At 39.3% G+C, this 10,767-nt stretch overlaps 1 protein-coding gene across 1 annotated transcript; it reads right to left on the reverse strand.

Moving 5' to 3' along the window:
* Window positions 1-423: 423 nt before the first annotated feature.
* Window positions 424-4,948, reverse strand: ALG10 (ALG10 alpha-1,2-glucosyltransferase). Its single transcript, XM_068971639.1, has 3 exons — window positions 4,700-4,948; window positions 3,226-3,423; window positions 424-1,566 (listed from the first exon to the last, which is right to left on the reverse strand). The coding sequence occupies exons 1-3, from the start codon at window positions 4,880-4,882 to the stop codon at window positions 511-513; spliced, it is 1,437 nt and encodes a 478-aa protein (XP_068827740.1). The 5' UTR covers window positions 4,883-4,948; the 3' UTR covers window positions 424-510.
* Window positions 4,949-10,767: the final 5,819 nt, after the last annotated feature.

Genomic DNA, 10,767 nt, shown 5'->3' on the forward strand with positions numbered 1-10,767 from the left:
CCTAATTGCAAATATTTTAAAAGACTTTGCTAATTTTTCTGAAGAGAATTAATAAATAAGTTTTAGTATTATAAAGCATGCTCAGTTTTCTTAAACCTGTATATAAAAAGCTTCTAAGCTTTCTGAGTGGCAAACAGTGTTAAAGAAATATGATAGCTATAATTTTATTTTTCCCATTTTTATTTAAGCTTATGGAGCAAGTCTTAAATTTTCTTCAGTTCTTTACCATTTAACTTCCTCAAGTTTATATATATACATATATATAAACATATATATATATACACATACATATATATGTATGTGTGTGTATGTATTTAAAATACATATTTTAAATACATATTTAAATATGCATATTTAAAATACATGTTTCAGATAGTTAAAACAAAAAATCTGATGTGATCTGAGGGTCCCCAGAGTGTCTAAAAGAAATTCCAAAATTTCTACTTAGTTTTCATTATAGAAATAGTCTAAATAATAAGTCTATTTTTAGAGTTCAAGATATCCCTGATATTACCACATGAACCTCTGAATGTCTTGACTGTTAGGCCATTGAAAAGTCTTGTTCAGAAAGATATAAAAGGTTAGGAAGTTCACAATTGCATAGCAACCCAGCTCACAAACAAGTCTGGATGTGGGTGGCAGAGGTATATTAAGCCTATAAATAACATAGGGTAAAATGAAGTAACGAAATTCTAGCAGCTTCTGAGGTACTGTAACAGTAAATAAACATATGAAAAACATTAAATTCCAGAAAATTGACTTTGATTTTAATGAGTCAGCAATACTCCAACCAGCAAATATATAGACTGGAACTAACAAATATTTCACAATTTCATATCTTTGAAAAACTCTTTTCCACACATAGAACGTATAGTGTCTATTATCTGCTAGCAGGTATTTATGAGCATAAGTAAATTTCCAAACTAAAAATACAGAGACTAAAGTTATCACAAAAAACTGAATTCTCCGTTTCCAAACTAAGCAAAGAAAAGCCCTGATTTTGTTAAGAGACAGCAGGTGAGGAAAGGAAAAAAAGAGAGTAAAAGAGAAAAAGTAGAACAGCTGAGGAAAGTGTAGACAGGCTTCATGACTACTCCGGTCACCAATAACAATTCCACCATTAACTGCCACAAAAGCACAGAATAGAAACATGAGAAGAATGTAGGGCCAAGTCAAAAGTAAAAGCATACTCAAGTTCTTAAAGGACATGGAATAAGCCAAAAGAAACTGAAGAATTTTCCTGAATTCTGAAAATGGTCCTTTAATAGGGGCAGGCCTCTCTTCTTTCTTCTTCTGTAGCTCAGTTTTCCAAGCTTCAGTTAACTTTTGTGCAATGACATTTCCTGCACAGAAGATAGCCCAGATGATATTTGTTTGACGAAACATGAAGCCACAAAATCCAAGCAAGGCTGAAGTTTTATGATTTCCATAAAGACACATCAAGTAGGCAAAAAGAGTAAAAAACATGGATCCTGCTTCTGTATAATAAAGGAAGTTAAAAAAATAGAGTGTGGGAAATATTGCTAATGTTAATGTTGACAAAATCCTCTGGATACATGAGGAAGCCTATGAAAAGAGAAAATACAGTTCACAATAAAACCAATAGGCTATTTCTGCAGAGCTAAGGGAGAGATTTACTAAGGGAAAAAACCAAACAAACCAAAAACTGCCTGAGTTCTACATAAATAAAATTATTCAATATTAATCTTTGGAAAAATACAGTATATATTTATGAGGGAACTTTCTGATACTTTTTAGTTACACCTAGCCATTTGGAGGCCAATAAAACAATACATATGTGTGTCAAAGCTTCTACTGCCTATGAGACTGAATCATTCAACAAATAGTTAAGGAGTTACTGTGGGCAAGACTATGAACTCAATTCTATAGAGAACATGGACATGAATGGGACACAGTGCAAGTGGTTCCAATTCAGTGAGCCTTCCATAAGCTTTCACTTGGCCATCATCACCAATTTCTAGTGCAGTCTCAAAACTCTGCATTAGAGAGAATTTAAATACGTATATAACATTTATACCACCACACACAATGATCTTACTATTCTGTGATGAAATTACAGGGATCTTCCTGAAAATAGTGGGGCTCAGCTAAAGTTAAACATCTTCTTTTGGCCTGATAATCTATTTCAGAATTTGAAAGTACTCTTATTTCCTTGAATTCTATCTTCCAGTTAATCTAAATCACCAAGCCAGATCATGCCATTCCTTTGATTAAAATTAAGGGCTTTCCATCACCTACTAGGTAAAATTTAGAATACTTTCCATGACATAAAAAGGATATTCATGACTTCTCTCCTACCTACTTCTGTAGCCTCACATCCCTGTACTTTATAATCTTATAGTTACAAATAGCAATTTCTTGTATCTTGTTGCTCCATGTCTTTCTACAATTCCTTATGTTATTTCTGTAAGAATTCATTCCTATTCTACAGCCCTATCTGTCATCAAGATTCAGATCAGGTATGATCTTCCTGATATGTGAAGTCTTACCCAATGCAACCAACAGCTTTCCTTCCCAGTCAGGCTGCAACAAGTGCTCTTCTGCTCCTTCTCTGTATTCTTGTAGTGTTTTACAGCTGTCGTTATCCCACAATTTATACTACTGGAATCATTTAAGTTAAAACTATTATAGTTAATATTTAGTGATTCCTTACAATTACATCTGGCAATATTCTAGGAACTTCCCATTTATTAAGCTCTTTTATGCTTCAGGATAGTCCTGTGAGGTTGAGTCTATATTTTCCCCATTTAACAAATGAAAACATGGAGTCACTAAGGGGTAACCTGCCCAAAGTAACACAATTAGTAAGTGGATAAAATTCAAACCCACATAATTCACCTCCAGGGTCTGCATTCTTAAATCATAAAAAACTGCACAGGTAACATCTGTTCCCCCTAATGAAGACAAGTTTTATAAGAAAAAGACGGCTTCACTTACCTCTGTAGTCTCAGTGCTTAACACACAGAATAAGCTCAATAAATATTTACTGAACTGACTTAATTCATGGAAATTTATATATTTTATAAATAAATTAGTTTTTCAAATATTTAAACACAAATATCTTCTAAAACGGGGGTAGAAGACTTGCTTTAACTTTACAAAATCTATACAAATATTGTTAGAAACATTTTCCACAAAATTTCATAAATTCACCATAATTGTGGACCTTCCTGTACATAAACTTAAATTATTCTGGAAACAAACCTTGTGTCTGGGTTGCACTTTGCGGAGAAGCAAGTATAGTAAATAGAAGTTGCCAACACTGAAGAGAAGGTTAACAAATCGGAGCATTCCAATGGAGCAGACAACATGTTCTGACCATCCAAAGATCCAACTGGCAGGTTTGACCACTCCAACTGACAGCAGGTATAAGCCAGGTAATGTAGTAATCATGGGGTCCCACTTAAAAACAAAAGGTCAACAACGAAGCAAAAGCAAGAAACAGATTATATTGATAAGACTGACACAGAAATGTCATCTTTACCAACAATCAGGCATCTCTGGGAAGTTATCCTATGACAGTTAAATGAGTCCTTTTAACATCAGGGCAAATCAGACACTTCCTCTAAAGAAGTCTTCCTTATTGTCTTTGGTATTTGCTTTCTGACTGTTAAAGTATCAGCAACCAGCAGTCAACAACTTAAACTCAGTTTCCAAGACATACTCTTTGGAGGGCCTGTCTTTTGGAGATTAAATTGTAAACGCTACAATTTTTAAAAGCCTGGAAATACCTGCTGGAAGTCTGATGGGTATGAAGAGAAAAATAAAGAGATTAAAGCACAGGGTCCATAATGACAACTACAATATACTGAGCCAATACTCTGTATATAATCCTGTAACAAGCCCTATAATAGATACTGTGTACCATAATTTTCAGATGAGTAATCAGAAACTCAGAAAATTTCCAAGCCACATGAATAGTAAACATTAGCACCGAGTTTTAAAACCAGGTTTTTCTATAATTATAAACTATATTTAACCATACTCTACAATGCCTTCTCCCAAAGGATTTCTATATCCATATCTGCATATGCTGCTGCTGTTGTTGTTTAGGCACTAAGTCCTGTCTGACTATTTGTGACCCCACAGACAGTAAGTAGCCTGGCAGGCTACTCTGCCCATGGGATTTCTTCCCAGGCAAAAATACTAGCCTGGGTTGCCATTTCCAAATACATATTCAAACACTTCACTGGTTGACAGTTAATCCAGTTTACAGAAGGTTGTTAAAAACACCAAGGGTGGAACTAACATATCTTGTCACTTCTTAGTGGCTGAAGATATCCCAGCCCTCTCCTATCCCACTCTCAAAATACACAGTGAGATGCTTGACAGGTGACCGAATGTGAAATTTTTTTATTTCCTAGGAGCAATCCAACGCCTCTAATTCTGGAACTGGCAAAGAAAAACTAGGATAGCTTTCATTAGTTGCCAAAAAGAGGGGCAATAACTTAGCTCCCCATTAGTTAATCTCCCAGAGGATTTCTTGCTAGGAGACAAATCTGCCATTTATGCACTCATTTAGCAAATATTTTACAGATCTCAGAGGAACAAAAAATTACCCAGTTCCTTTCCTGTTTGGAGTGAAGGGAGCTAAGGATAAAGACGGAGGAAATTAGCGCTGGGGCCAGATCTTCCCTTTCTAGCCAGTGTGAGCGTGCAGACAGGTTGGGGACCCCACCTGCGAGAGAGAGAAATGGCCCTCACAGTAGCGCTGCGCCTGCGGCAGGTGGAAGATCTCGTCCATGTAGGGCTCTCGCAGGGCCCGGCTGAAAGCAGAGAAAAGGAGGCAGGACACTAAAAAAGTACAGCTCAGGGCAGCCGAGAAATAGTAACCCTCCAGCTGAGCCATTCCTGCCCCCATAGCCAAGGACCTAGGCCCGGAAAATCTGTGCAGAAGTCTCAAGTCCGCAAAGCTGAGTTTGACACTCGGGATCGAAATGGGCGCGCAAAGCGGGACTCGCCGGAGGGATCTGAGCACAGCCGGAAGACAAAGGATGCCGGGAGAGCGCGAACGCGGAGCTTCCGGAAGGGTCGGGTTCACTGTTTCCTGAGTGACGAATTTAGGTAAAGGACAGGGCTCTTACTCTGTCAATCACGTTGCACAGGGCGCACTGAGTGGTCAGAGCAACCGGAAGAGGCCGACCTCGGCGATCTGAGGGCCACTGACTTGAGCAGTTTGATGCTTTGAAATGAAAGTAGTTGCTTTTCCTGAAGATCTTTGTCGGCCTTTTTCCTGCTGTTTCCACCTCTTACCATCAGGAGGAGGCATTTCTCCATGTTTGCAATCCCCAAACTAAAAATTTGTGCGTTTCCCCCGCCCTGGTTATTTTTCTTTTCTCTCAAGTGATCCGAATTACTATAACGTTCAGGTCCAAGGTGTTTGATTTCGTCAACTTTGGAGGATGGGAGGAGGAGCTTTGGTTGTGAAAGGAAAGATGGAGACGTTCACATTTAAAACTTGAAGGTCCAAAGAGATCCTTTACTATTCAGCGAATTTAGTACTAAGTAATTTTTCAAAATGTGAATACTCTGAACCCGGATTAATTTATATCAGCATTCACAGTGCATTCAGGCAAATTGTAGTACGCTATGGGAATTGGGGAAACAGTGCTTTAGAAATTGGGGCTTTTTAGTTGAAAGGAAAGCGTCTCTGTGCCTGAAAGTTGGACGATTAGCATCTCTGCAGAAGCGTAATGTTTTCTTACCAAATAACAAACATGCGCATCTTAATGGGTGATATACTATGTACCATGTATATTTGTAGTCCCTAGAATGTCTTTCACATGTTAGGCACTTAACTTTGAAGACTGTTATAGATTCCGATGACTTTCCACAATTCCAGTATTGCGGTTGGAGGCTGGAGGTGAAAGTATTTGAAGATGGCAATGGCACCCCACTCCAGTACTCTGGCCTGGAAAACCCCATGGACGGAGGAGCCTGGAAGGCTGAAGTCCATGGGGTCGCTGAGGGTCGGAAACGACTGAGCGATTTCACTTTCACTTTTCACTTTCATGCATTGGAGAAGGAAATGGCAACCCATCCCGGTGTTCTTGCCTGGAGAGTCCCAGGGACAGGGGAGCCTGATGGGCTGCCGTCTATGGGGTCGCACAGAGTCGGACACGACTGAAGTGACTTAGCAGCAGGAGCTAAATTATGTTTTTGCCTGACATAGCTCACAATGTTTTGTAGAAAAAATACCTCTTGGATAACCTCAATTACTGTTGTTTTGGTGGGAATACATGAGAAATAAGTTAGGATTTGTTTAAAGTTGCAAACCTCAGGGTTTTCAGTTCAACTTTTTCTCTGGAGCAAAGCTAATTCACACTCTCCTATTTAAGCAACTTTCTCAAATTGAACTGACTGCCTCTCTATTCAGTCTCTGCCATTTCCTTATTAATAAGATGGGTATGAGGCGACTATGTGGTGGAATAAAAATATGTATAAACCACTGAAATAGAATCATGTCAGGATCCTACTTTGATATGATACTTAGTATTGTATTCCCTATTCTCTCCCATTTTATTATTTAGTCCATGCTGTACTTAATCTGCTTGATATCATGTGATATCAGGTGATCTAGTCTTCAAGAAGTTGATGTGATCTACAGTAACTGACTCTAGAACCCATGACATTGTCAATCACCATATACATATTATAAAGTCACAAAAACAGTTTCTTCCTCTACTCTTGGTACTGAACTCAGGTCTGGCTGCTCGCAGCTCTAAAATCAATACGAGAGAGAGACAGACAGGATTGTTGCTGGAAAGGAAAGTTGTCCTCTGCCCCCAACCCCCCCCCCCCCCCAAAAAAAAAAAGTGTCCAAAGATTCTGCTTCATTATGAAAGTTTTTAGAAGTGTGAAATGGAGTATTTTCTGCCATATCAATAAACAAGATGTTACAGCCATCAGCTATTCCAGCCCTACAAATGTGAAATTCTGAACACAGAGAATGCCCAGAAAGAAGAGTGCTGCAACCTAGCAGTTATCAGTCTGCCACCACTCTCTATGGTGACCGAGGGACTAAGGATGTGAAAAAATTGAGTTGCTGGATGCTGGTCCTAGATAGCTGAGATGTATATGAAAGTAATGATTTCAGTGAATGAAATACATACTCTTGCAACTTTCCATACATAGAAAAGCATTAAATTCCTTAACTTGAGCTCTCTGATTTTCCTTAATTAACAGGAATCTTTTGATGCTCAGACTACTTGCCCCTTGTTACAAACTTCTATATAACTTGGCTCCTCCTCCTCACCTCCTGGGAACAGTTGTCTCAGGGTCTCTTGAGATGTTATCTCCCAAGTTTGAAGTCCTAAAAATTTCTGCCAAATAAAACATAACTCTCAACTTCTAAGTTGTGACTATTTTTTAAGTCATCAGAGGGGAAAATAATGTAATCTCAGTTAGTCCTTGAAATAGGGATTAGAGTCATCACCACTGAGTGCAGGCTTATGTGCAGACTTGTCTATTTCTTGTGATTTTTCTTTAGATGCTATCTTGTTCACATAGCTTGTTCACTAGTTTACTCAAGGGAAAGCTAGGAAAGAGAGCTGCTGCTGCTGCTGCTGCTAAGTTGCTTCAGTCATGTCTGACTCTGTGCGACCCCATAGACGGCAGCCCATGGGGCTCCCCCGTCCCTGGGATTCTCCAGGCAAGAACACTGGAGTGGGTTGCCATTTCCTTCTCCAAGGGAAGAGAGCTAGTCATCTGTTAATCACATTCTTCATTTCTATTTCTTTGATCTATGGAAAGAACCAACATTTTAGACAAGGTATTGTGTGATCAAAATACTTGAAAGGTGTGCTATGACTAGAGATGAGTAGAGCATGAGGGTGCTTCGTTTATGGGTAGTGTCAAGAAAAATGGGGCCTTGCACAAAAAGCTCTTTTCTGCCAAAAACTGCTTATACTCTTCTGTGTCCTCAACTAGGGCATCTGTAACAAAAGACAGACTGAAAAGAAAGAAGCATAAGATTTATTTAATCTAAGTTTCATGTGATATGGAAGCCTTCATAAGGAAACAAGGACCTTAAGGAATAGTTTAAACCTGAATATTTTTTTTTTAAATTAGACTTGATGGAGAGCAGAAAGTCATGGAAAAATATAAGTGTATGAGGTAAGTGTAGTAAATGGAAGGAAACTTAGCAGGGCCTGTTTATTCAGGTTCCTCTATGTTCCTTTGACAGGGACAGAGTAATGGGACAAAATACATGATTAAACAGTTAATCCTACTAGGGGATTGTAAGTAGAGAAAAAAGTATATTCCTATGTGATATTCCTATAAGTTAATGATCACTCAAGAAAGCAGAATTGCTAAACCACAAAACCGAACAGGCTAGCTTAGCAAGAAAACCATGTAAGCACGAGGCATTCCCATAACAACAGAACAGTGGTTACATGAAACTAACATCCGGCACAGTGAGCTCAGTAAGTTAATGATTCCAGGGTCATGCTCCTATAGGAATCAGTTCAGTTCAGTTCAGTTGCTCAGTCATGTCTGACTCTTGAGACCCCATGGATTGCAGCATGCTTGCTTCCTTGTCCATCACCAACGCCCAGACCTTAACCAAACTCATGTCCATTGAGTCAGTGATGCCATCCAACCATCTCATCCTCTGTTGTAACCTTCTCCTCCTGCCTTCAATCTTTCCCAGCATCAGGGTCTTTTCAAATGAGTCAGTTCTTTGCATCAGGTGGCCAAAGTATTGGATCTTCAGCTTCAGCATCAGTCCTTCCAATGAATATTCAGGACTGATCTCCTATAGGATGGACTGGTTGGATCTTCTTGCAGTCCAAGGGACTGTCAAGAGTCTTCTTCAATACCACAGTTCAAAAGCATCAATTCTTCAGCGCTCAGCTTTCTTTATAGTCCAGCTCTCACATCCATACATGACTACTGGAAAAACCATAGCTTTGACTAGATGGACCTTTGTTGGCAAAATAATGTCTTAGTTTTAATATGCTGTCTAGGTTGGCCATAGCTTTTCTGCCAAGGAACAAGTGTCTTTTAATTTCATGACTGCAGTCACCATTTGCAGTGATTTTGGAGCCCCCAAAAGTAAAGTCTGTCACTGTTTCCATTGTTTCTCCATCTATTTGCCATGAAGTGATGGGACCAGATGCCATGATCTTTGTTTTCTGAATATTGAGCTTTGAGACAGCTTTTTCACTCTCCTCTTTCACTTTCATCAAGAGGCTCTTTAGTTCTTTGCTTTCTGCCATAAAGGTGGTGTCATTTGGGTATCTGAGATTATTGATAATTTTTCCCAGCAATCTTGATTTCCGCTTGTGTTTCATCCAGCACAGCATTTCACATGATGTACTCTGCATATAAGTTAAATAAGCAGGGTAACAATATACAACCTAGACGTACTCCTTTCCCAATTTGGAACCAGTCTGTTGTTCCATGTCCAGTTCTAACTGTTGCTTCTTGACCCACATATAGATTTCTCAAGAGACAGGTCAAGTGGTCTGGTATTCCCATCTCTTGGAGAATTTTCCACAGTTTGTTGTGATCCACATAGGCAAAAGCTTTGTTGTAGTTAACGAAGCAGAAGTAGATGTTTTTCTGGAACTCTCTTGCTTTTTCAATGATCCAGCAGATGTTGGCAATTTGATCTCTGGTTCCTCTGCCTTTTCTAAAACCATCTTGAACATCAGGAAGTTCATGGTTCACATACTGTTGAAGCCTGGCTTGGAGAATTTTGAGCATTACTTTGCTGCTTTGTGAGATGAGAGAAATTGTGCAGTAGTTTGAACATTCGTTAGCATTGCCCTTCTCTGGGATTGAAATGAAAACTGACGTTTTCCAGTCCTGTGGCCACTCCTGAGTTTTCGAGATTTGCTGGCATATTGAGTGAAGCACTTTCACAGCATCATCTTTTAGGATTTGAAATAGCTCAACTGGAATTCCATCACATCCACTAGCTTTGTTCATAGTAATTCTTCCTAAGGCCCACTTGACTTCACATTCCAGGATGTCTGGCTCTAGGTGAGTGATCACACCATTGTGGTTATCTGGGTCTTGAAGATCGTTTTTGTATAGTTCTGTGTATTCTTGCTACCTCTTCTTAATATCTTCTGTTTCTGTTAGGTCCATATCATTTCTGTCCTTTATTAAAAGCCTCTTGATGGAAGTGAAAGAGGAGAGTGAAAAAGTTGGCTTAAAGCTCAACATTCAGAAAATGAAGATCATGGCATCTGGTCCCATCACTTCATGGGAACTAGACGGGGAAACAGTAGAAATAGTGTCAGACTTTATTTTTTTGGGCTCCAAAATCATTGCAGATGGTGACTGCAGCCATGAAATTAGAAGACGCTTACTCCTTGGAAGAAAAGTTATGACCAACCTAGATAGTATATTCAAAAGCAGAGACATTACTTTGCTGACTAAGGTCCGTCTAGTCAAGGCTATGGTTTTTCCAGTGTTCATGTATGGATGTGAGTTGGACTGTGAAGAAGGCTGAGTGCCGAAGAATTGATGCTTTTGAACTGTGGTGTTGGAGAATACTCTTGAGAGTCCTTTGGACTGCAAGGTGATCCAAGCAGTCCATTCTGAAGGAGATCAGCTCTGGGATTTCTTTGGAAGGACTGATGCTAAAGCTGACACTCCAGTACTTTGGCCACCTCATGCGAAGAGTTGACTCATTGGAAAAGACTCTGATGCTGGGAGGGATTGGGGGCAGGAGAAGAAGGGGACGATCCAGGATGAGATGGCTGGATGGCATCATGCACTCGATGGACGTGA

The sequence above is a fragment of the Capricornis sumatraensis genome, chromosome 4 (assembly GCF_032405125.1).
Source record: "Capricornis sumatraensis isolate serow.1 chromosome 4, serow.2, whole genome shotgun sequence".
Classification (NCBI taxonomy): domain Eukaryota; kingdom Metazoa; phylum Chordata; class Mammalia; order Artiodactyla; family Bovidae; genus Capricornis; species Capricornis sumatraensis.